The sequence below is a fragment of the Clytia hemisphaerica genome, unplaced genomic scaffold (genome assembly GCF_902728285.1).
Source record: "Clytia hemisphaerica strain Z4C2 unplaced genomic scaffold, Clytia hemisphaerica genome assembly, whole genome shotgun sequence".
Lineage (NCBI taxonomy): Eukaryota > Metazoa > Cnidaria > Hydrozoa > Leptothecata > Clytiidae > Clytia > Clytia hemisphaerica.
In genome coordinates, this window is record NW_027103512.1 from 1,025,299 (window position 1) to 1,052,988 (window position 27,690).

Sequence of the window (27,690 nt, forward strand, 5' to 3'; positions counted from 1 at the left end):
GTCCGATATTCACTTTTTCCTGCGATGACTAAAAGCACGACATCTAGCCCTTCGGGCTTATAAATCTATGTTACAGACCAGAGTTTTTTTACGAACTAAGTTAAAACTATTTTGAGTGTAAAGAGAACATAAAGTATTCCATGCTTAATATAAAAGAACACATATTCTGAAGATATCACCAAATTCAAAACAAAACGTTCCTCACAGGACCATGAAAGTTTTCACAGATTTTTTGTCCATATGACTCGCCAAATTCACCAAGCTTCTCAAACGAAAATCGGACGCCAAAAGTCCCGAAACTCGATACAAATGAAAATTAGGTCCACTCTCAAACGCAAACCTCATCTGCTGTGAAGAAATCTCGAATTCTTTTTCCTCGTGTCCGACAGTTGTTTTGACTTCGATAAAAATCTCCGGACAGGTATCCTCTTTGGCGTTCTTATGCTTGACGATGATATCATAGGGCGCCCCTTTTTCTTCACCGCCTTCGTTTAGCCATTTGATTTCAACAGATCCATCTTTGATCTGATCAGAGTAAACCCCTTGGAAATAACTATGAACAATCAGTTCTCCTATTTGACCAATCAGAAGGCGCGTTGCATCGTCTTCTGCACTTTTAGAAGTTAAATTTGAACGCGAAATACGTTTCTTAACGTCTTTAGGTAGACTATATGAAATGTTTTTGTACTCAGAGGCTAGAGTATAGGTTGGTAAGCGATCAACGTTGAATTTGGATGGCGTGTTTGGAGCAGATCCGTCATCGGGACCAGATCTATGGTGATGTTTTGTAGGAGTTTGCGGTGTTTGATCGTTTCTGTCAGAGTCATTTTCCCTATGATCTGGTTGTTGTGTTCTATCGGCGGAATGGGTTCTATGAGACCCTGATGCTGAAGAGGGCACGTCAGATTGTTTTGTTGATTTTTGTTGTTCAACATCTTGTTTTGTTGAATGGTCCGATGATGTCTTCGAAGAAGATGTTAAGTCCCTGTCACGTGGTTTGTTACTGGTTTCGCGAGGTGATTTTGTCTCTTGTTGAGTGGCGTCTTTTTCTGTAGTCCCCTCCTTGTTGTTACTATCACCGTCGCTTGCGTTGCCTGTAAGTCTCGGTGATACGGCGCCAGGAGGGCGGGTTGTGGTGTATGCAGGATGGGAAGTGAGTTTCTCTTTAGAAGAGACCGATCCAGAGCTTTCTGTTTCCTTTCTAACTGCATTCGAATTCGCCGGGTGAGCGTTAGATGTTGAGCGGGGAGAGGGTGTTGAATCGGGCGTTTTACTATTCGAGGGCGCTTCAGGTAGATTCCATTTCTCTAAGATGGCTTGCTCTTGCTTCTTTAAACTGTCCGGCTTCGGAACAAAACCACCTCCTCCGGCGTTTGGATTCCGAGGTGGCCATGACGTCATCAAGCGTTCGCCACCATCTTTGTTTGGAGTTGGTTGTTTAGAAACATCCGTCATTTCCTGATCTGGTTCTTCCTTAATTTCTTGTTTCACAGGAGGTGGAACAAATGGGTCAGCCGGTCTTGGGAATTTCCATTCTACTTCGTTCTTCGGTAGGTTAGGTATGCGTCTCCGTGTCATGAAACGCTCTCTACTATCTTCCACCATTAAAGAACACCAGAAGTCGAACAAATCCTCCACTATCTCCGGATCATGGTTAGGAACAAAAAGTTTAACAATTTCCATGATGATGTCATTATCTGATTGATCATCTTTCGCTTTCTCTTTGATGACGTAAATGGTCGCTTTCCGTGATCCCTCATCTTCATCTAACGCGTGCTCGACGTGCGCTGGTTTCGTACGCGTGACAGTTGCCAGTCTATGGTTAGCCAACCGGTAAACAACTTCAAAACTCTGTGCTGTGAAGAATATGCTCTTTCGCAGGTAATCAGCGAAATTGAGCGCTTGGAGACGTTTGTATTGATCTTGATACTTGTGATGGAGATATTGTTGGATGTAAGACGTAGCTTGGTAGAGACGCTTCTCCCAACGGTAACAGCCCGGCGCGATCTGTTCAGGAGCAGTATCAGGTGGTAGGTATAGCTCTGTTAAAGGCTTCAAACCACACGCTTTGAAAAAGAATAGAATTTTCAACAAATCGACATCAGCACCTTGTCTAGAATAAACAAACGTGTTCTTTTGCTGTTTTTTGAATTTCTCCAAGAGCTTCAAAACATCGTCAACGAAAATGAAATCAACATGCTCGTTCTTTTCAAACACTTTCGCCAAATCTTTGTTAAAAACGACAATAGGGGGTTGAGGATCATTCGTTTGATTTTTAGGTAACCCGTTTATCCCGGTAAACCGATTTTGATGAGTCGGGAATATCTTATTGTGGACTTTACAAGCGTTGGCGATGTTGTTGCTTTGTTCTGTATCTAAGTGTGGACCCATGCTTTGATAAGACTTCAGGTTTTCTTCAGATTTCCCTACCCTCCATTCGTATAAGTTCTGCTTCATGTCATCTTCGATACAAACGCTCCCGAGGATTTGGAAAAGACGCAGAATTTTGTGAACGACATCTGGGTCCGGAAGTACGGTCTTTTGAGTCAGCTCGTGGACGAAGCCTAAATATTCTTGAGGTGGGGGCCATTTTTGAACGCCGATACCTTTCATAAAGAAATCCCTCAAGTTTTGTTCATGTTGGAAGTAGAAATTATTCATTACACGACGGCTGGTTGTTTTGACTTCACGTCCAATCAGACCAGTTGGATCTTCCCAACACACTTGATCAATGGTATAGAATTGACCGGTAACTTCGCGTGGGTTCTGTCTGTTAGAGAGCTGTTCTTGACCAGGCAGGAAAATGAAAGGAGCCTTTAATAGCTCCGATCTGAAAATCGCGTATTCCGGGCGGGAGATGTAATGTCGCAGGTAATTGTAGACGCAATTCATGTGGTGTAAACTAGTCCTAAAGTCAACTTCTTGTCTCCATTTGTGGAACTCTTTGATGAAATCTTCGAAGGTGAGCGACGTTTTTAAACCGAACGCCTGTATAAGGGCCGGGTTTCGGATCGGCTTTTCTAAATCTATGTACAAGGCTTTATCAGCCATTATGGAATAGACTTCGTCGTTCTTTGTGTACAGACCATAGGGAGATGTGACGCTACTGTTGGAAGCGCATACCCATTCAGCGAAACGTAACTGTGAACGAAAAAAGACGGAGAAGTTCTTATAAAAACAAGCTAGATGCTGAATGGACCTACCTGATGATGAAAGTTAGATAGCAATGCGAGGAGAAAAATGAAAAAAAATCAGTCAGAAAACATAGCGTTTAGCGAAAATGCATAACGCAATAAATTCATCATTGATTGTTGATAAGGGAAGAGGGAAGGGTTGTAGGGAAAAAATTAATAGAAAGTTCTGGTCGCAAAAATCAGTTTTATTGACAATTGAATCATGCTTGATGGTGAGCATTGTTATCAATAATGTTTTTGTGTCAAAAACATAGAAATACAAGGAAAAAATCTAATGAAAATCTGCAAAAACGGCGATTTCCGGCATTTTCAACCGGAAAAAAAAATTTCTCAAAAATCGAACTCAGCCATGTTTTGGGCAATATTAATACGCATCTTAGAGCAAAAAATCAGAAAAAACTAATGATAAAATCTCGAGAAAATGCCAAAAAACCAATTTTTCCGGCATATTTCCGGCACTTTCGGCCGGAAAAAAATGTTTTTTCGAAAATCGGGCTCCGTCACTTTTTAGGTATTGTCATTTTACATTAGTGTGCATAGTCGAACGTGCGCACCGCACTGGGCTCAACTTCAGATTTTCCCGTTATTAAAAGGCCCAATTGTAACATTTCAAATATTTAGTATTAGGTAGCAAATATACTTTGTCCGTTTTGGCTGAAACTCGTCCCCAGGCCCCAAAAATCAAAATTTTCAAAAAATTCAAAATATTATAATATAAATATATAATATTTTCAAAATATTCACCCAAGGAACATGTGTGCCAAATTTCAGCCAAATCCGACCTTTTTTGAAGTGTCCAGGCTGCCCCAAAGTTTTAGCCTCGTTTTGGCGAAAAACTCGTCCCCAGGCCCCAAAAATCAAAATTTTCAAAAAATGAAAAAAAAAACACCCCAGATATTCACCCAAGGAACAAGTGTGCCAAATTTCAGCCAAATCCGACCTTTTTTGAAGTGTCCAGCCTGCCCTAAAGTTTTCGGACGGACATACAGACATACAGACATACATACAGACAGACAGACATACATACATACAGACATTCTCAGATTATAGCTCAACTGAAGTTGAGAATTTAGGTATTGTCATTTTACATTAGTGTGCAAAATTTCATAAAAAAATATAAAGTACAGCTCGAGAAATTCAAGAAATATCGTTTTTCCGGAGAAAATCGGCTGTTCCGGCGATTTTTAGAAAGTTCCGGCTTCAAAAATCAGTCTTATCGACAATTGAACCATGCTTGATCGTGGACATTGCTATTAATAATGTTTTTGTGTGAAAAAACAACGAAATATAAAGAAAAAGTCCGATGAAAATCTGCAAAAACGGCGATTTCCGGCATATTTCCGGCATTTTCGGCCGGAAAAGAATTTTTCTCAAAAATCGGACTCTGCCATGTTTTAGGCATTGCTAATACGCATCTTTGTGCAAAAAATCTGAAAAAACTAATGATGAAATCTCGAGAAAATGCCAAAAAAACGGTTTTTCCGGCATATTTCCGGCATTTTCGGCCGGAAATGATTTTTTTTCGAAAATCGGGCTCCGTCACATTTTGGGCATTACCATTTTGCATCATTGTGCCAAAAATCAGAAAAAACTAATGAGCCAATCCTGAGAAAAGCTGGTAACAGACGGACGGACGAACGAACGAACGAACGGACGGACGGACGGACGGACATCGGTTAATTTATAGGACCTCTACCCCACCGGGGTAGGTCCAAAAAGGCAATCTTCGAACAAACAATAAATCCATTGATAAGTCCCTTATAACACCTCACCCTTGACTTCATTTGAACCTCCCGTAAACCTTAAAGGGCTTAGTTAGTGAACGAACGAAAAATTAAACTATAACAACCACACAGAAAGCCCTCATAAAGCTAATGGTCTTTCACCAAAATCTACACAGATCGAGATGAATTACCTGCAAAAAGAAGGAGCTGTAGACAAGTCTCAATTTCTCTCCTTTGGTATTATACAGACCGCATGTCGGTCTTGTAATATCTCGTTCTGCAAAATACTCATTCCACTGTTTATCCAAAACATGAGCAAACGAATTCATTTGTTGTTGAACGTCCGATGCAGTTGATTTCAAAAGATTATCGAATTCTTTGCAAACCAGATCATGTATGACGTAATTGTCATCCTCTGTTCGTTCCCAGGTCTCTGATTCACGTTTCCACGGAGATGTAGGCTGTATGGAAGATAAATTGAATACTTTTAAAATGATGTACATCTACATCGAGAATTTACACCTTTCCCGAGTTTATTTCGACTTTTTGAAGATACGGAATAGAAACGAGGCCCGGTAGGATAAAATATATTTTAAGAGAGGTTTGACTGTGAAAACAAAGGAATTAAAACAGCTATAAACAAGCAACATGCTGAATGGACCTACCTGATGATGAAAGCTAGATAATAAGGCAATAAGGAGAAAAATTAAAAGAATCAGTCAAACGATATAGCGTTTTGCGAAAATGAATAAAACATTAAATTTTATCATTGATTGTTGATGGGGGAAGAGGGAAGGGGAGAAAAATCAATTTTATTGAAAATTGAAACATGCTTGATGGTGGGCGTTGCTATTTATAATGTTTTTGAATGAAAAAACAACCAATTGTAAGGAAAAAGTCCAATGAAAATCTAGAAAAACGGCGATTTCCGGCATATTTCAGGCATTTTTCGCCGGAAAAAACTTTTTCTCAAAAATCGGACTCGGCCATGTTTTGAGCATTGTTAATACGCATCTTAGAGCAAAAAATCAGAAAAAACTAATAATGAAATCTTGAGAAAATGCCGAAAAACCAGTGTTTCCGGCATATTTCCGGCATTTTCGGCCGGAAATGAATTTTTTTCAAAAATCGGGCTCCGTCACAATTTAGGTATTGACATTTTGCATCAGTGTGCAAAATTTCATGAAAAAATATAAAGTACAGCTCAAGAAATTCAAGAAATACTGTTTTTCCGGCGAAAATCGGCTGTTCCGGCGATTTTTAGAAAGTTCCGGCTCCAAAAATCAATTTTATTGAAAATTGAAACATGCTTGATAGGTGTGCATTGCTATTAATAATGTTTTTGAATGGAAAAAGTCCAATGAAAATCCAGAAAAACGGCGATTTCCGGCATATTTCCGGCATTTTCGGCCGGAAAAAATTTTTTCTCAAAAAACGGACTAGGCCATTATTTGGGCATTGTTAATACGCATCTTTGAGCAAAAAATCAGAAAAAACTAATGATGAAATCTCGAGAAAATGCCGAAAACCAGTTTTTCCGGCATATTTCCGCCATTTTCGGCCGGAAATTTTTTTTTTTCGAAAATCGGGCTCCGTCACATTTTGGGCATTGCCATTTTGCATCATTGTGCAAAAAATTAGAAAAAACTAATGAGCCGATCCCGAGAAAAGCTGGCAACAGACGAACGGACAGACGGACGGACGGACGGACGGACAAGGGTTAATTTAAAGGACTACCTTAGGGTAGGTCCAAAAAGGAACGGAAAAAGCTTTTGATCTCAAATTTTCAGAATGACTTTGTATCACCAAACGCTTCAAAAGTATAAAGTTCTCGTTTCAAACTGGAGAGGTAAAAAAAAATCGATAAACTTGGGAAAGGTACAATTCTTCGCATCTAGTGGTTGTTCATGTTATTAATTGAACTGTGGTATCGAGAACAAAGAGGCAAAGAATCGACACAATCTCCAATGCAATTTAGAATCAAGCAGTCATTTCATACCCTAAAGAATCGCTTTGATTGTTCTCATCTGATGCTGTTCTTATGCGCTCATCCATTATCCGACTTTCCAATGGCGTATTGGCGGCCGTCTACGCTAAAGCGCTAAGGGAGTGGGGTAATATTGCCAGAGAACCAATGTGCCGGAAACGAAAATCAAGAATCGTTATTACTTACCAGATCAGATTTGTGGAGTGTTTTGGTGACCGTTTTGAGAGTAGTGAAGAGTTGAAGTCCAAGGAGTTGCAAGAATTCTTTCCATTTATTCATTGAAAGTTTTGAGGAGGAATTGCCGGTACCGAAATGAAGGTAGGCGTCATCGATCAAAGTCCAATCACAAGCTGAAAAGGTATGGGTGATTGATCATAAGAAAGAACGAAGACTTTCTCGTAAAACACGGGGTATTAGTCAAACAATCAAAGGGCATTAGTCAAATCAGTCAAAGCAGACAGACGGACACAGAATCACACTATCATTTTGATTGACGTTTACTCTAGTCCATTTCAGTGAAATCCCGTCGTAACCATGGAAATCGATAGAAAAAAAGACCTGGAGTAAAATCTCTTATTAAGAACTTTAAGCAATATAAAAACTTACCGCTGAACATTCCTTTCAAATCTAGATTGTTACCATAGTTGCGCGTCAAATAAATGGTTTCTTTCGAAGGACATTTCATTCCTTTGTTGGTTTTAAGCACAATGCAAGATTTGAGTTCCTCGACATCGAAGATGTTGCTGCTGATGTGGTATTGCTCACAAAGGTAGTGCACGTAAGCGGTCAACGTTTTTGGCTGCTTCTCCTAAGAAGAAAGTGGTGTATATTGAGAGGTTGGTTAACCCCCCCCTAACAGGCTTTAAAAGTAGTGAGTTGGTGATAAAAGCATTTAAAGGTGTTTAATAAATGGCTCCCAGCGAGACTTTTGTAAAGCCCCTCCCCTTTACCAATTTTTGAAAATCTTTTCAGCTTTCAAGAGAAAAACCCCTTAGCTTCCACTAAACACCTTAACTATTTGCCTGTCTGAAATTCTTCTTCGAGAGGACACCACCTAAGAACAAACGTTCTTAAATCGCATCAAAAATGGAACTTCCATAAAACATAGCTACTAAATGTAAATTGGTATCTGCTCTAACAAAGATTTTCGGAAAGAATTGGAAGTACTCTGCACCAGAGTCTATCTCACGTATAACGTATACCGTAGCGTAGTACTACGGCAATGAATTTTGAAGTTTCCGTAGATATCAGGTCTGTTGACAGACAGGAATGAAAGAGAAGTATTCATGATATGCACCACTGGAGAGTCTTCCGAGAACTTTTAAAATTTTCCACTCAATACGTCACTTAAACAATAGAAAAAGTGACGTATTGGGTGGAACAAAAACAGAAAAGCTGCATAATTTCGTGAAGTCATTGCAGTGGATGCATCATGAATTGCTAATGCAACGAGTTTAACCTACTCATACCTTCCATGCGCCAGATTTGAATGCCGGTATGATGTAATCATTGATGAGATCTCCGGGCGTGATCGATTTGACGCCCAGATTCTTCAAGAATCGTTTGGCGGTGAGTTGTTCCATTTCTTCCAGGTTGGAAGTGAGTTCAGATGACACCATACAAATATCCTGCTCGATTATCTTCAATGATTGACTTTCTGTGGGTAGGAAAAGAATACAAAAAATGAGAAAACTAAAAAACGTAAAGTCAGTAAAACGGCTGCAATTTGGAAATTTTCGTTATACATATAATTTACGTAACTTCATAATCTCATAAATACAATACAATATATGAGATACCTATAAATGACTCAAGATGTCTTCTAATGTTACTATGATACTTGACACGGCTTTTTGAAAGTTTTGAGGCATGCTGAAGACAGTTCAAGACCGAACAAGAAAAATGTTCTGTTTACGTGGAGAGCTTATCAAATTGTGGTGACGGAAGTTCCATAACTATACAACAGATTGAACACACAAAAAACCAACATAAAAGAAAAAGACAGACTTACTGTTTTTCTTTTGCAAAAAGCTGTGATCGTCAACAGGAAAGAAAATCACATTCTCATCTAACGAAGCTAAGGTGCCATTATTAATGGGTACCATTTTGAGCGTGCGTAACAGATCACGTGTGTCGTCACTAAAGTCACACTCATCACGAAGTAATGTTGCAACGGAACACATCCAGCGTCCAATCCACTCATATAAACGTCCATCGTGCGTTGACGATGTAATGTTTCGTTTCATCATTTCAACCAATTGTGGGAGGGAGAGCTGACTTACCCCAAGGGATTGCAAAACCTACAAGTAGAAGCCAATAGATCCTCATCATAAAGTGGACTTTCGCCGATTCGATCTTCCAGTATTCAAATCTTTCTTTAAATCGAACTGCTTCTCGGCCCCGCCCCTTCAAGGTGAAACCCTCATGATAAACATTCTTTAATTCGAACCTCTCTACTCCAAGGCACCGAATAGTAGGGGATACGAAATTTGTTCAAACCCTAATAAACGGGGGGTGGTCCGAAATTTTATCTCCGGGGAAGGAAGACGTTTATTGTGACTTGAAGAATACTGAGATTTCTCGTTGAGTTCGAATAAGCAGGAGTCGAATGTAGTGAAACATAAAAACACAATAATGCACTTGGTTTGAAAATTGTGAATGGCTAACGATCCGTTTACAGATAAAGCGTTTGGTCCAATAATCCTAATGAAGATTTGTTAAGTGGTTTTTTTCATCGAACGCAATTCATGATATGCACCACTGGAGAGTCTTCTGAGGACTTTTAAAATTTTCCACCCAATAAACAATAGAAAAAGTGAAGTATTAAGTGGACATTTTTGAAAATTCTCAGAAGATTCTCCAGTGTTGCATATTATGAATAGTTTGAATAGTGTCACACAAAAAGAATTGAAAACTTTTGAAAACCTTACCTGCTCGTTAAGTTCGCTTTTCTTGAAGGCTGGATGGATGTATGTGAGTCCCAAGAACTCTTTCAACATTTGTGAAGTGATGACGTCACTATTATCGTATTTTGACGTCACAACGTTGCTAGGCAACGCCCATGACGTAATTTCACCGTGTAGAACGGGTAGACATTCAATTTGTTGCAGGCGGCGTAAGATTTCTGTTTGAACGCGTTTGAAGATGCCGAGAATATGGTCTTGGTGCTCGAGGAATTTGAAAAAAGTGATAACTCCTTCGAGGCCATCGAAATAGGAGTGGTTCTGAGGGAAGAAAAAAGAAAACGCATTGTAAGCCTCTCAAATATAAAGGATCACTGTGCTGTAGGAGACATTATTTTTTCAATTACTTCCATTGACCTTCATTAAAGGTAGAGATGGCGGGATCGTAAAAAAAGCTACTGATCCCATCGCTATCCACATCTCCTTTTTAGGATCAACCTCTTTCTTTATCACCCCAAATTATCCCAATTTTTCCCCGAAAATCCCGACTTTTTCAAATAGCCCCATTAGGCGGTTTTAGACCATGTCGAACTTTTCAGAGGAAAAGATTTGTAATTGTAATTTCATTGTCTTTTAACGAGCGTTTCACTCCTTCGCATGTTTCCAACGTACTTGCTCTGTTGTCTTAAATCCGCCAGTGACCCCCAGACTTCTTACCTTAAACCGATTAAAAGCCTCCAAAACGAGTGTAGGAATTTTATCCAAGATAAATTGGTTCCATGCGCTGTCTTTATCAATATCTTCTCTTGAGGAGGGGACTTCGAAGTCAGCTTGGATGATGAATTTGAAACCATAGCTTCGTAGTGGGAGGAAGGCGAACACTTTCTGTGGAATCTGAAACATTTATCAAGAATCGTTAGTTACAATATAATTTACATACTTTTTAAACCAGGAAAGATTCTGCAAGAAAACTATTACTTCTAGACACCCCCATGTCACAGACCCAGTGAGACCCGGTCCAAAAGAATTGGCCAAAATTTCGTCCCCAGCTGGATAAAATCCCCTACAATTTCAACGCAACTGAGAAATTGACTTATATTTCATCTGCAGTTGAAATTCAAAGGAAAAATGATATATAAAGGGGATGCTCCTCTTATCTTTGTACATCGAAGTCAAACGATTTTTATAGCTTTTGAATTTCTTACCTTTTTGTCCATATCAATAGGGAAAGCAACTGAAACGTCCGTTTCTGTGACGTCTGGTCGGACCTGAAAAATGAATGCAGATGAATGAATATATGAATGAATGAATGAATGAATGAATGAATGAATGAATGAATGAATGATGAATGAATGCATTTTTTAACTTTTTTGTTACAAGAATTTTATAAGAAATATGAAATGCCAAAATATAATAACAATTTAAGAGCAACCTCAGCCTCGAATGGCCAGAAATTTGCTTTGAATATTAAAACAGGATAATAACAATTTGAGTATTAAACAATAAGAACAACTAAACCTCAAAAAAGCTTTGCTGGTTCTTATAAAAATTAGTATATGTTGTCGTTAGAGCGTTGGTGAAAGCACAAATATTGTTGATAAACGTGCATTACTGTAGTGTCAATGCTGCAGCCATTTTTGGTAAATATTGTCAAAATTACAAATCAATTTTTTCAATATTCAACTTTGCTTTTTCGTTTCTGAGGAGGAACACCTTACCGAGATGGGGATTTCTTTGGTAACCACAAACCACTTGGATTGATTTCCATTTTCAGAGAGTTCCACTAAATCATTACCCAACATGCTTTTCGACATCACTTTCACTGTTCCGGTCACCTGGCAACAATCAAAACATTTTTTTACAACAGTGCAAGGACTCTCTTATTCATGTTGGAGGTCATAAGGGAAAAGTATATATAGGTTGAGTTTGTACTTAGACTAGTGAAGTTAAAGCCTAAATCTATACTACAGTGGTCAAACCAAGGTTTTTCGTCTGAGACGGAAAAGGAATTTTAAATAGCAATTTAGCACATTACCTTATCGGCCCTTTTTACGCCGGCCCCTTGTACACCGGCCCTTATTACGCCACGAGCCCAAAAATAACTAATCCCAGTGGTCAAACCAAGGTTTTTCGTCTGAGACGGAAAACGAATTTTAAATAGCAATTTAGCACATAATATTGAAATTTTGGCGAATTATACAGAATTTTGAGATGGAAATACCTCTTTATATACTTCACTAAGACGGAAAGAAGTTTGAGCACTGATACTAAAAATAAATCCCTGCTCTCACCCTTTAGCTCACGAAGGACTAGAAAAACCTGTTCCAACCAGAAAGAACTCTACAAACAGAATCATTTTTAACCTGTAATAACCACGAATGGGATCCAAATATCCGAGAAAGTGAGTGCTGTACTAACAGTAATAGCTTAACGAAGACTAAATGTTTCAGGGATGTTACGTTTTGGTTAAATTACCATGCTGGAATCTCCATAACTCGAAAAAGCACTTTGTTCGACTTAAAGGAATTTTGAGTGTTGTGGTAACTGATTATGCATTGTTAAGTGAAAGGACAGGAAAATTTGTTCGAATCAAGGAGACATTCGAGTTATAGAGGTTTGAGTTCTGGAGACTCCAGTGAATTAATATCTTACTCGGTCATCGATGACAATGGTGTGTAGCCGGTTCAAGAACATGAGAAGCGAAGGATCGATGTCATGGAAACGTGACGTCAATTTTTCCATCTGCATCTCTTCTTTCAAAGGAAGAACAATCTTCGTACGCCATGTGCTGTGAAAATCAAAATTATGTAAATGTTACAGTATCTTACCTATAATTAATAGTGGTGATTTAGAAATTTTCACACTTTTCAACAAGATTTACCTTATAAACTTACATAATTATACTTGTAATCATGGTGCACGACGAAAGGTCAAGGAAGAAAATATTAAATTCGATTTCAGCGTAGTTATAGTTATTCTTTGTTTAAATGGACACTTTTTTTGCTACCATATGAAAACCATGCTAGCTTAACCAGGCTTATTCCCTCGAGAGTGGTTTCCATATGGTAGTAAATAAGAGTGCACACGAATGGACTAAGATAAATATGTTCGTTAAAGCAAATTTTCAACACTCAAACGCCATAGCTTCGTCAAATATTGACGAAAAATGAATCCTATATTCTTTGCTCCAAGACTAAGAATACCAGGCAGCATTCTAATGTCAAAATGCCCCTTTAAGGACGGTCTCCACTTTCGCGCGAAATGAGTGAAACTATTTAACGTTTTTGTAAGGTCATATGGTCGGTTGAAAAATGAAGCAAATCCATTGGGAAAATCAGACGTAACGGTTTAAAAAAGTTTTTAATGACGTAATCTTTTCTTCAGGCAAAAACAGTTGAGACCATGTTCACACGTTACTGTCCCGTTTCGTTCCGGTATGATTTTCGCTACGGATCGAGTGTGTTCATATTGGTTTCGGAACGTTTCGGAACAAGAAAACAGAGTATTCCGTTCCGATGAAAAAAGTGGAGCGAAACCGTTTCGATCTGTTTTGCTTTGTAACGTCTTCTTTTTTGACGTTTCGAATTTTGACGTTCATACTTGTTTCGGAACCGTTTCGGAACGGAACAGAACGGAACCGTAACGTCTGAACATGGTCTGAGAAAAAAAAACTGTCCAACATTTCGCGCGAAAGTGGAGACCGGCCTTTAGAAAAAAGCTTTCCGTTACTCACTGCTGTTCCAAGACATTGGAAAGAATCTTTTCTTTTTCTTCACCAATTTCCTCCGTTTCTTTCTCTTCGATCCACTCCGGTAGAATGTATCCGTTCGGTCCTTTCGATGCATCAAACTTAATGTGAAATCCATTGGAATGAATTTCCGGTGCATCAGTTACTCGGAACACCGATTTGAATCCGATACCCTTTTGACCTGGAAGTAAAAATGGGGAAAGGGATGAGACTTTTAATCTGAGATTACAGTTACAATATGTAACAACTAGACATAAATTTAACATGGCTAAAAGATTAGTTCTTTCAGTCCAAAGGTTGTTGAATATAAGCCCTTTCTCCACACAATGTATTTATTTAAGTATTGAATGTTAGAAAAACCAAAATATTATAAAATGGTTTGAGATTCTTGAGATACAGATATTTGTAAAAAAAAAACGATTTAAAAACATTTGGAGTCGAGATCTGGTACGCTGAAATTCTTATTGTTGTCTTTGTAAAAGTTACAGCATAGAAATAGGTGTCTGGAAAAAGTACGGGTTGGTAGATATTATACTTGAATCAGGGATTTAAAAATGAGAAGCTAAACTCTAGTTTAGACTGCCGACTTTCTGCCCTGCCTATTCTATTTGTTAGAGTAGGCAGAAAGAGGGCGCAAAGTTGGCAGTTAAAATCTTTGCTTGGAAAGGTTTGAAAGTAGACATTGCATTGACGTCAAAAGAGGGCTAGGCATCACTTTAGACAGCCCACTTTATGCCAACTTTAATTCACAATAAGAATAGGCAGGACAAAAAGTGGGCCGTCTAAACTAGAGCTAACTTACCTATATAACCCTTCCTGTGTATTCCTTTCGTACTCTTCCCAACGTCACACAAAGCTCGAATATTCTTCTCCTGGAAACCTCTCTCGTTGTTCAAAACTGTCACTTTCCCACTTTCAACAATGAAAGCAACAGTTGGTTTCTCTTGATCAACATGTTGTGTTGGTTCACCAATTTGTTGAATCTGTTCACCGTCAACATCCATGTTCTCTGTATTTTCCTTGAAGTCCGATAAAAATATAGTCACTAAAGGGTATCGTCTAACTGAGACCATAAAACTAGGCTGCACCTGGCTGCACGTACTCTGTACCAGAGTGTATCTCAAGTTTATCGCTTCGTAGTACACTCTTTACGCATTGTCTGTTTGATAGAAAAATCCCCGTACGGAGACCTCTGCGATGAAGTATGATTTATAAATAGCAACACTTCTCTCATCGTCTACCCTCCCTCGTAAACACTCCATCGCAGCGGTCGGTTTGAAAAATGTCCAATGAGAGAAGACAATGACAACAGACCCTCTACGGCAATGAATTTTGAAATAAGGGTTTGTGTACAGACAAGGTTGCACGCATCTCCTCTGATATATTTTGATATAGGGGGTGTGTATCGCGTATAAAATTCACATCACAGCCTACCATACAACGCATGTAAGATGACAATGACCAAAATTAAACACCTTCTCCAAGGGCTAACACGACAAATATATAAGACACTAACCAATATGACAACAAGATACTCAAGGACGAATTATAATAAGAGGTGACACGAAACGTTGTTTCAACACTCACATAACAATATTCTTGATATAAGTCAAGATTAAGTCATTTCCCCTATCGGGAATACTCAAAAACACCGGAATTTGACCCCTGAGTGTTACTAAAAGTAGCGACACAGGAGTGAAATTTCCTTTTTTTCGGGTGTTTCCGATATAAAAAATGACGTAATCTTGACTTCTTTATGCAAATGTAATTACACATATCAAGAACTAGTGTGCCGTCGCTTTTTTTCCATTTAGTTGTCTCACCTCTGTATCAGTCTGTTTCTTTGTTGCTTCATACTCGTTGTCGTCAGCATTTTGAATTAATTCCAACACAAAATGTGAATCCTGTGTGTACAGTTCTTTTGATAGACGGTCCAATGAACGCCCCTCACGTTCACGGTATGTCTTCAACATCTCTTGACCTAGTGTGCCAGAAGGTTAAAAAATTCACTTAATCCATGACTCGTTGGATACAGGTTTCTTTTAAACAAAAACTACAAAGTGTAAGGAAACGTTATTAAATATTCAGACTTAAGAGGCTGTACTAGAGTCACCTACGGATTAAGTTTAGGAAAGTGGGGTGAATAAGAACATATAAATCCAGGCGCCCCGCAAAAGAAATACACTTTAGTATTGAAAACTTTACGAATCTTACGAAACCTGGACGATCAAATTCAAAAATATAGAACTTTTCACTTTCGTACAGAACCCTCAAAAAACCTTCGAAAAACTGTGCAGTAAAAAAGCTTCAATCCAAATGTGTCATGCCAAGCGATTTCAAAAACACAGAAATTCTTCCCGGTACAAGAGCTACCGGTTATGTACCGGTAGGAATCTCTGTGTATTGGGCATGATATATATTTCAAGACCAGAAAAGATACCTTTGATACCAAACTGGACGCCAACACCAAATTGTTTCTCACGGATATCCTCAATCAAGTGTTTACAATATTTCAAACGAGCACTCTTTTCATCGACAATCTCAGTAATAGGTTCTTGAGATGGACTAACATCTTCTGATGGTTGCTTTACCTCCCCAGTTTCCGTTGTTTGCGGTTGATCTTTGTTATTTTCAAGGGCTTCATTCAGATTTGCTTTTACCCCGTCTTCTGAAACCTTGCTGCTATCAATTTCCAGTACTTCTTTGGTCTCTCTTGGCTAAAAGGGAATAAAAGAAGCGAAAGAGGGATGATGGAATCTGAATTCAGAGGGATAATAAAAATTTTGTAGAGATATCTTAGGTTTTGTTTTTAGATAAGAGTGATATCGTTTTGCTTACTCATCAATTTTAATTCACAAGCTTTTTACATTGGATTGACACAGATGTGGAGCATGTGGAGCAATATTGGTCAAAAAGAAACGGGAACACTTATGTAAAAACAAAACCTTTAAGTATGAAATTCATACACGAAAAAGACCTGTGGCCAAAAAAAATACAGAAATCTAGAAAATCAAAATAAGCTTTAGTAAAGACAAAAAGTTGCACCTCAATTTTGTCGAGCGCCACATCAACTTCCTTTTTCTCTTCATCTTTCTCGTTTCCAGTTTCTTGTTCGTCGGTTGGTTCTGTTGTGGCTTCCTTTGGACTATCTTTGACACCTGAGAAGAAGAAATCAACAAATCAATTAATCAATGCAATTAAAAACTAATTTCAACAAGTTCTGAACAAGGGATGTAAGTCACAAATCTGAAAAAAGAATCGTCTCCCCATTGGTGTTTTTTTTCATCTTCGTGTTTTCAATTTTCAAGAAGAAAACTGTTTCAGTGTGATAAAATTCTATTCAAAATTATCTTTCCAACAACGTAAAACTTTTTTATAACAACTTTTGTAAAATGCAACATAATTGGAGACAATTTCCAGAGAATCATTATTCAAACATCTTACCTGTGTTTTGCTTCGCTGCTTCATCTTCTGCATTTTCAACCAGAATAAATCTTTCCACATTCGAATCTGTTATCGTCTCTTCCTCTGACAATTCATCAGGATCAGTAGATTGTTCAACAACGATCATTTCATCAGCAGAAACTTCATGGTCGAGAATCCATTCTTGTATGGAAAGCTGGTATCCAAGAATGTGTAATTGTCTCCTCCATTTAAAGGTGTTCGCTTGATCTTGGTGTTGCTTACAATATTTCAGCAAAAGTTCAGGTACATTTTGACTGCCATAAACTTGCTCCAATGGGCTCATAAATAACTGAAATACAAACAGTTAGAAAGAATTATTCGATAAATTCACAATCTACACGTTTTTCATTTTATAACAGCCCGTTATTTTTGTCTTCTTGACTACGTGCTTACATACAATGCTTTGTGAGGAGCTTGACTTATAAAAAGATTTCTAGAACATTCTGAAAATGTCTCAGGTTGTTGTTTTCAATGTTATGACTGAAAGTATGCTTAAATTTGCAGAACATTCACAGTTTCTAAGTTATTGGATGAACTTTACTTTTTATCTAATTTGTCAAAATGAAGACTAACCTTATTAGCAATGCTGGATAAAATAGGGAGAGGTAGCTTTTCAAAACATGCCAGTGTGAATTTCAATATGTCATCAGATTTCACAGTGTCCTCCTCACTACTCAATCGCAGGAAGGTGGTTTTGGTGTAATTCTCCAGCAATGAGATTGGAGCATCTTTAACTCCATCACTGGCAACAATGATTGATACCAAGACATGGGCTGCTAGATCACTATCTAGCTTCTTCAGTGCTTTATTGTAATCCTCAGTGGTTAAAATCTTTGAAACTTTCAAGAATTTGTTGGTCTGGTACTCTAGGAAAGTAATGTCATCAAAGTCTTTGTCTTTTAAAGTTCTCTTCAAAGTTTCCTTCAGGTTACTTAGTTTCCATGAATACAATGTGTCCCAGTGTAGAGAATCAGCTATGTCAACCATGAAAGGAGCTTTGATTAATTCCTTCTTGAAAAGTATGTAGAAATGTCCATCTTTAGTTTCTTTAATGGTGTTGAAGTCATATTCGATGTCAGACAGCAGGCTGTGTATGAAGTGAAGGTTGGCGTTGCTTGAAGAGTTGGTGATTCCTTTGTTGATTGACTGGTCGATGAGTTCTTGAATGGTTTTGTCAACTGTATCCAAATGGAATTGATATTTGACCAACTTGGTTATCTCTTCCTGATACATAAATCAAGAAAATAAATAAAGCCATCCATCTGATATTTTGAGATTTTTAAGGCAAAATCCAGTTAGGGACAGCCTCGAGCAAGCTCCCTGTCATCCACGAAACGAAAACAAAAAAGGTCCAAACGGAAAATATTTAAAGACATTGAGCCATGAAGATGTTACTAAATCATCATGTACATATTCTTTTTACCATTTCTGAGAAAAATGGCTGATCGTGGGTGAAAATGACGTGGGAGCATGATATTTTTGGCTCAAATCTGACTTAAATTTTGAAAAAAAACTGTTTTAGGGCCTTTAAAGCAGAAAATCTGGGGAAAGTGTAAAAAGAGTAGATGAAGACGAAGGGAAAAGTTTGACAAGATCTTTGTTTGTTACATTTTCAATAAAAACTAAATTCAAAAATTTCTTCTCAGCAAACTGAAAATAAACAAACCTTGTTTTTGGTTTTGTTGGAACATTGAAGAACAAAATCTTTGATATCTTCCTTGGAATATCCATGTGAGCCACCTAAACTTTGAGTTTGACCTTCAAAACGTGATTGCACCATTTGCACCAACTCTTTGTCGTGTAGGAGAAATTTGACAAATGAACCGTGACCGAAATCATCAAACGACTTGATGTTTGGATTTTCTGTTTGATTGACAACCCAGTCTTCAATCTTCCATAGGTCTTTCAGTTGAATTGATTTGGTTCTCAGTAGACATTCTTTGATATTCTTTTTCACTTCAGCTATTAAAAAGAAAAAAAAAGACAGTGATGACATCATATAATTAAAAAGAAACTATCATGGTAGCTATTATTAAAGGGATTACTTATTATCTCTCTATAAATCATAGTCTTTACAATTTCATACTGGGTCTAATTTTGGTCAAGATTTCATCAAAATTACACTTGCTAGTCAAACTCTATGATGATAATAGTCAATAACGAAAAACACAGGTACACATCAAATCAAAAGCTTACATTTAGGTGCTTCGACAGTTTTCCTTGTATTTTGTTGGAGATTCTTAACTTCCTTCTCCACAATATGCTTTGCTGCCTCAACAAATCCCAAATCAAGTAAGATAGCAACATCATCTTTTCCCAATTTGCGCCAAACACTTGTAACCAAGGCTAGTTGAAGGAGTCTAGAGCTGAATTTAAATCCAGCCATCTTCATTAGCAATTCTGAGATATTTTTACAAACTCTAAAGACTTCTTTATTGTGACAGTTACGCAAAAGGTCATGGCCATGGGTGATGTTTCCAATAGCATCTACAGCTTTTCTGATGGCAGTTGTGAAGTCACCGCGAGTCATCTTCTTGATCAAGGAGTGATCTGGAAGTGCTTGCATGCTTCCCATATCAAATAATGTTCTTGTTGAGTTAGACAAGTAGTCATCCATTTCTGATAGCAAGGAGTCTTGAAATTTGTTGAGAGCTTCTCTCTTTTCTCGAGCTTCAAAGCTTGATGCTTTTCCAACAACCTTTTAACAAAAAGAATATTAAACAAAATATTAAAAGAATTTGAACGTGGCGCACTCTGCGTCAAAAAGATTTACGGATATTTCTTTACCTAGTTAATACATTTTTTATTTAAAAATTTAAAAAACTTTCTTTGATACATTATATATTTACTGTAAACAAAGTTTAGATCTTCCTGCTTTAATCATCAAATGTTGATAAAAAATTGGCTGAAAATTAACGTGACCTTTTTTATTTTGTTCTTTGGGAAACCTGTCGAAGATACCGGGTGCGCCACAAAAAAGTTTCTCTCTTTGAAACTGATTTTCTCGAAATCGAAAAATTTTAAAAGAATCATTCCTATTTCATTGGAAAGAAGAAAGATAAACTTAAATTTTGATGGGCCATTTGATAAATTCGGTTCATTAGATCAAAAGTTATGCTCAATTGAATAAAAAAGTTACTTTCAAAAAGTGCCCAAAAACGTTAAAAATCGACCTATCAAAATTTTATTATAAAACTAGCAGTCGCAATAGGCTTTACATGATTAAGAGCATTTTTCAGTAACAAAACACATAAATTTTGAAACTGAAGGGTCGAAAGGGTTAAAAATCTTCATTAAAAATCAATTTAATTTAGTTTTACCGAAATTTTCCTCAGATTTTTGGTTCTAGACTGAATAAAGTCTATGTAAGGCTGAATATACCTCGAAAACCCATATTTGATGTATTTTTAAAATTTTACTAGATTATTTGGCCTTTTTCGACGAATTTTCTTCCTTTCATTGAAATTCAACCTTCCTTTAAATAACAAAAGGTCATTTAGACAGCTAATTATCACTTTTGATGACTGAAACGAAAATACTGATATATCATGTAATTATGCTTCTGTTTAATTTGATAGGTCGATTTTTAACGTTTTTGAGCATTTTCCGAAAGTAACTTTTTTATTCAATTGAGCATAACTTTTGATCTAATGAATCAAATTCAATAAATGACCCATCAAAATTTAAGTTTATCTTTCTTCTTTCTAATGAAATAGGAATGGTTCTTTTAGATAAACTTTTAGATTTCGAGAAAATTTGTTTAAAAGAGAGAAACTTTTTTGTGGCACACCCGGTAGGAAATCTGGAAAGATGTCTAGACTCTTACACATTCTAATCTGGTATTTAGAAAGGCCCTTCAAATTTCTTCTTTTTAATAACATATGCTCACCTGTACAGCTAGACCAATACTTTGTATTTTGATTCCAGTTTCAAAGGGAGTGTCATAACTATTCTTTTCAATGAAAAAATTCAAGAAACCTTCAAATTCAATCTTTCCACTACCACCTTTATCATAATGTTTTCTTGTGTATGAGCGTAAAGATTTAAACACATCCAAAGTTGAGATTGAAGGTATGCTTTTGGCACTTGGGAATTTGAAATATTCGTAGACCAGCTCTTGTTTGGACAAAGGTCCTAAGTTCAATTCGTCAAATGAGCTTTTTTCTTCCATTGCACTCAAATTTTGCTCCAATTCATGAAGAGTGCAGATATTTCGAAATGTAACAAAAGCTTGGATGAATGCATTAACCTGAAAAATTGAACATGAAACATCATCATCATGGAATGTCTGTTACTCTTAAGAACATTGAAAAAATCTAAATGCAAATTGCTAAACAAAATTTATTTTAATAACATTTTAATGTTATTACTGCCAAGTATTTTAATGATATTTTGAGTAAAGACATTGGCATAGATTGTTGTTGCACACTGAAACAGACAGTTTTCTTCAAAATAAATGTAATTAGATTAGCAGAAATCTATCCAAGTGTATATATTACCATATTTGATAAATTGAATCAATACCTTTGCTTGGAGTCGAATAATGTCATTGATTTCTTGTATGTCTCTTTCCAAAGTAACAGGTCTTCCATCATCCTTCTTCACACGTAACAAACTAACATTTTGAACATTATAATATTTGCAAAGTTCATATGAAACATTAGCATAATTAACAGCATCTCCACGTCTGGCAATACTTTTACGAATGAGATTAACACGTTGACCAACTTCTTTTATAGTGGGTGGGTGATTATGGTTTCTACTTGACAAATCTTTAAACGCCAGTGCGTGTCTTCTACCATGAACATCCATATTCTTATTTGAGCCAAGCAATTTTTGTTCTGAAGGCGTAGGCTCATGCATTCTTTCATTTTCACGATGCTTAATAACCTTTTCAAACAGATCACAAAAGTTATTGAAAAGTTTGAAAGATAATTCGTCAATGGAATCTCCTTTAAATTTAACAAGAGCTTTATCAGTAGTGTTATCAAGAAATAAGTCACAATAACCAGTGATGAATTTGTGGACAAAATTTATTTGATTCGCTTCTTGAACAAACTCTCTCATAATGTCAAATCTGAAGAAGTCTTCATGATATATGGCTAAAAAGTTTGATGTGAATTCATCAATTCTAAAATACTTTTTATTGGCAACTTTGAACATGTTTAGAACACGTAGCTGGCAGTAAAGGATATGAGCCAATTTCATATCATTGTACATAGGGAATTGTTGGATCAATTTTGAAGGTTGATTTGGTACACTTTCAGCACCAACAGGCTGTGGTTGTGTATCTTTCCAGGCTGATTTCGCGGGAGCTTTTGACAAGGTTTGAGATGGTGGAGGTTGAGGTCTTTGGATAGGTGTAGGAACAGAATCCATAAATGGAAGATTGGGAATATGAACAGGACTTGGTGTTCCTAATATTGAATTCTGTGGTAAGGATCCAAATGTTATACCGTTTGGTGTGCCTACTTGATTTGCTCCACGCAATAACGGTTGTGACATCCCAGGGAGTCGCTGTGGAAGACCTAATATGGCTTGTTGGGATGAGTTCGAGGTGAGAGGGATATTTTGTGGATTTGGTTTTTTCTCTATTTCATCATCTGAAGGAATTGCTATTGGATCAGCCTCTGTTGAACCAGAAATATTTTCAGCAGCTTCAAATTTATCAGCAGCTGCTGCAGCCAATGCAGCCGCCTCTCGTCGCCTGTGGCTCCTTCTTGCTTTTTTCCCCATTGCTTTGTAGAGAGGAATGCTGAAACAAAGAATAAAAGTTGTCAGAATTTCAGACTTAAACCATATTATGACAGGGGGTATATTCCCACGGTACTAACCCTGATTTTAAAGAAAATTTGTCTTAGGTAACAAAAGCTTTTTAGAACCTGGTAGTTCCTTTTTTGAGGAAAGAAGGGACCTTGACCCCCTGTAGGGAGGCCAGTTACCAAGGAAATATGGGTACAATTTCTGTTTTGATTTGCCGAAATTGAGAAATCCTTAGACATTTTACCCACCAAAAAACAAAATTAAGTACCAGGTACTAGTTTAAAGTGAGAAATATACCTAACCCAATCTCAAATGTAGTACCAGATACTAACTTTTTTGTAATTCAAAATTAGACACCACCAGAACTTTTGAAAGTTTTAAAGTGAACAATATAAAATGAAAACTATGCTTTATTATGGAGGAGAACATTTTCACCAAAAAATTAAGCTTAAAATTAACAAGGTGATTTTAAAAGTGTCTATAAGTATTTGTCATTGCCATGCCCTTATTTAAAACAATAAACATTATTCTAGAACATTGCCTTTTTCAAAACCATTTCCAAAATGTCTTGCTAATGGCAAAAAATTGCTAATGTATTCAGATGTATTTCAATAACAATAACAACCCATGAGTTCAGGGGGGCGCAATGCAGTTAGTACCAGACATCATAATGACTAACTGCAAAATTGAAAATTTGAGAGTACACCCACCACCCCTTAGGAATTAATACAAAAAGTACTAAGTACATTTGACTATCGACAGGTTGACACCACCCCCTATTCTGCCCTGTTTAGTAGTCTTGAGTGGCTGTCACGCAAGTTAATCACTATTTGAAACGAGTTAGTACCCTAGGCAGAGTAGTTAGTACCCTAAAAGTACCACTTGATCAAGTTGAAATTTTTAGTGCATCACCCCTTACAGCAGTTAAGTAACCACAAGTACTAACTGCAAATTCCAAAAATCAAATATGACCCACCACGGTACTAAACGTCATGTCTGGTACCAACTACCCCCCTGGCGAATTCTGAAAAAGCAGAATTTTAGTGAAGAAGAATGTGGTGGTCAGATTCTTACTTAGTTTTATCAAGTTTTTGACTTGATAAATATTGATAAACTCAAAAATCTGGAACTCGAAACTTATAATAATTTGGAGTATCTCTACTCACCTTAGAGCCTTATCTTTTGAGATGTTTTTATATTCATTTTTCGTAAATAAAATTTTGTTTTTATATGCAATTTTGAATTCTAAGTTTATTTCTAAGACAGATACATATATTTTTTATATCACTATTTATTTACCTTATTTATATTCTTTTCAAGATAATATTTGTGAGAATAGGGTTTGTAAAATTCACAAAACCGTTGTACGCATATATATCTTGTTGCTCTGCATCGTTTGATGAGGCCCCCAGCGGACCTTCAATTCACGCAATCACGCAATTTTTTTCTCCAAAATTCATGTATTCATGCAATGTTTTTTTTGTAATTCACACAACTTTTGTTCACACAATGCTTTCCAATTCACGCATTAATGCAACTTTTTTTTATCACGCATTTACGCGAGTGAAAAAGCCCATTCAAGCATTCATGTAAACCGCTGGGGCAGTCAGGGCTTCCTTTCACTTTATCAATATTACGGAACGCCAGTGTGCGCTAAATTATTTTGGTTTCACTTTTGATTTCAAGCAAAGGTCTTAGCAACAGGGCGCCCGTACATAGCAACAGGGCTGAGTAGAAAAATCTAAACATAGAATTCCAAAAAAATACTGATCATCGTATAGAGCACTAAAAAATACCCCCTTTCTATGTTTAGTTTGTTCTACCTTGGATTATAACTGAAAATATCTTCAAATAATCTTTGCCCGCTTCAATTCTTAGATGATGAATAAGAAAGGTGCGCTTAGCTAAGCCGTGCTCGCGGCCGATGAATTTATGTTTAGGCGACAATCAAAAATATTTTGCGTTCGGGTCGTCCGACCGACTGTTTATTTACAAGAAAACCCTATTTGGAAAGTCGGTAAAATCGTCGGGTTTTTTTGGCCGATGTTCGCAGGTTCGGATCTTTCCATAATAGCGACGAGCGTACGGAGCATATCTTTGAATCATTATTTTTAGTTTACTTAACCCACATTGAGTCCCGTTCAAGTTTTTTCATGTATTATACCCTTATTGAAATTTTCATGTCAAAATTCAGCAACGCGGTAGGGCCAATACCCTGGTGGTATTTATCCAATGAAAAGGATGTTGACAAAATATGCACTGCGCTGAAAAAATATGCAGGGCATTGATTATGACATCGTTATATATGTCAATATCGATTCAATGCCCGTTAAAGAAAATAATTTATAAATAGTTCTTTTTATCGTGAAATTTAGAAATACGAACAAAAAAAGAATCAAATTTAATATTTGTTTCCTATCTAGATTATATTAGTGTTAGAATCTGTTAGAATACGGTAAATTTTCACGATGGCGGTACGCCCAATCGCGCCCACAGGAAGTTCCAATTTTTAATTATCGGGAAATCGGGGAAGCCGGTTCACCACGTGGATAAAAAACGTACCACCAGAATTATTTAGATAAAGCTATAAGAGGTTCATTACTTGTGGATTTTAAAACATACATAACCAAAAACGAAAGTTGTTGGGAAGGAAAGAGTAAGCGCAAGACAGAAGGTTGTGTTGTGTTGATCAGGTATATCCAGACGGTGTCAATCGAACAAATCGAACGCCGAATCAATCGAACGCAATTGAACGCAATCGAATAATTGCAATTCGACTGTTGAACGCAATTGAATCGCAATCGAATATTACCCAGGATTTGCTGTTCGATTGCTTCGATTACGTTCGATTATGTTCGATTGATTCAATTGTATTAGATTTTATTCGCTTTGGTATGGTACTTAAGCGCTCAGCCGCCCACGCTAAAAAGCTCTACAGTTTGATCTAATTTTTTAATTTAATCGTAATCAAACTCATCGAACATAATCGTAATCGAACGAAATCAAAGATTAATCCAATGTAATTGACAATCAATCGTACCAATCGAACATAGCCAACTATCAATCGAACCAATCTAACCTTACTCGAACGCAATCGAACACAATCGAATTACCCAGGAATCGGCCGTTCGATTGAGATTCGATTACGTTCGACAATCGAATCGCAATTATTCGATCGCGTTTGATTACGTTCGATTGCTTCGATTGCGATTTTTGTTCGAAGTTGTTCGATTGACACCGTCTGGGTATATATGTTTTTATTCTATCCGTACTAATGTTATAAAAGACCAAGCAGTTACATCAATATGCCTTCTTACCTGTCTTTAAAAATATAAATAAAAGTAATCACGGAAAAAGGACGCGAAAAAAAAAGACATAAGTGTGAGAACAGAGTAATCAAACTCGTTAGAAAAAGTACCATTAGAAGTCATAAAAAATCAACCTGAATAAATGCAATCGAAATTCCAGAGAACTTCATAATTCCCCAAACAACATTACATTACTATGTCAAACTCCCATCACATAAATTTTACAGTTACGTCAGAGTAGACTACGCTCGCCACCGAAGAGGTTTATTTGGAAAGGGTAATTATATTTTATTGTTCGCTTCTTTTTTAAAGATTTGCCGGGTTGGAAAAGTATGAATTTCTTTGTACATATTTTACCTACCCCAAATATTTAGGAGGCTGAGTTTTAAACAAATTGTCAAGTTGAAACGAACGATAAATGTATCAAGGTCTGTTTTATTTACCCCCTGGTGACTTAACAAAAGAGACTTAACTCGATGTTACAATCCAATTATTGAAAGTTTGTCATTTGTCTCGGCCTTTTTATAATGAGCGAGACATACGTTCTCTGATTACGCAATTTTCATATTGACATTTTCAAGGCATTTTGATGTAACTGCCAAGGAGGCCCTGACTGCGCTGGGGGCCCCTTTGATCACTGGGAGATAAACTTCTCCCTAGAATAAAGTTTTTTTTTAGCTTTTCTTGAGTCTTATCAAGAGTTAGAAGCTGAAACCCACTTTTCCTAAAACCCATCGAAAGCAAAAACGCATTTGTTTAGTCTACCTCTCAAACATAATCTGATAAGGTGAAACAGTATTATACATACATGCCAGCCTGTGCTTGCCTTTTCCTCTCAAGTCTTCTTTGTTTGCGTATTTGTTTTGCAGATAAAAGTATAGCCTCTTCTTGAGAAACTGGAGGTGTTGGACCACCACCAGGATGTCCCAGTGCAAAAGACGATCTTTGTCTTTCTCTATTCAAGTTGGAAAGTAAATTTCTATTGGGTCTTCCTTGGTGATTATAAGTAGCTATCCTCACATTTTCCTCCCTTTTTTGTTGAACTGCCTGGCTTTCCCAATTTGTTGAAGACCAATGAAATCTGTTGAAATGTTGATGTTCACCTTCTAGAGTTTGGTTTTCTTCGTCTAATAAATCAAAATTACCTTCCCTATCTTCAAAAGAGTGAAAATAATCTTGCTCTTTATACTCCAAACCATCATTCGCAAAGGATTGTTGTCCCCCAGACATTTTCTTGGAACACGCGATGACCCCTGCAACATGTTCTAATCACTAGTAAAAATGGTAGACCGAATTCCGAGAATTTGAAGTGAAGGCTCTCCTTCTTCGGGTTTTCTACACTCCCCTTCTTACTGTAAATTTTTGCTCCGGCCTAGGAGCCTTTAATTCTCTCTTCCGACAATCGTCAAGACATTTTTTGTCTGTTTATCTAATCCGATGATCTATTCCGATTTAACAAAAACGGATCACTGATTCCGATAATACTGTGATTTGATTGGCCGAAAAGTATTTAGAAAAAGATGGCTATCGAAAGGTCGTGGACTGGTGAGCTGTGAATACTGGCAAATCTCAGTGAAAAATTGATCATTTTCATCCTT

General features: G+C 37.1%; 1 protein-coding gene across 1 annotated transcript; it reads right to left on the minus strand.

Moving 5' to 3' along the window:
- Positions 1 to 27,417, minus strand: LOC136799267 (uncharacterized). Its single transcript, XM_067055961.1, has 23 exons — positions 26,901 to 27,417; positions 21,546 to 22,776; positions 20,911 to 21,270; positions 19,218 to 19,719; positions 18,688 to 18,983; positions 17,595 to 18,245; positions 17,001 to 17,310; positions 16,602 to 16,714; positions 15,997 to 16,273; positions 15,380 to 15,537; positions 14,359 to 14,575; positions 13,542 to 13,737; positions 12,461 to 12,596; positions 11,527 to 11,643; positions 11,014 to 11,076; positions 10,526 to 10,702; positions 9,836 to 10,129; positions 8,917 to 9,205; positions 8,375 to 8,562; positions 7,512 to 7,713; positions 7,092 to 7,255; positions 5,110 to 5,379; positions 1 to 3,141 (listed from the first exon to the last, which is right to left on the minus strand). Exons 1-23 carry the CDS (start codon positions 27,320 to 27,322, stop codon positions 202 to 204), a joined length of 9,573 nt encoding a protein of 3,190 aa, XP_066912062.1. The 5' UTR covers positions 27,323 to 27,417; the 3' UTR covers positions 1 to 201.
- Between the last annotated feature and the right edge of the window lie 273 nt (positions 27,418 to 27,690).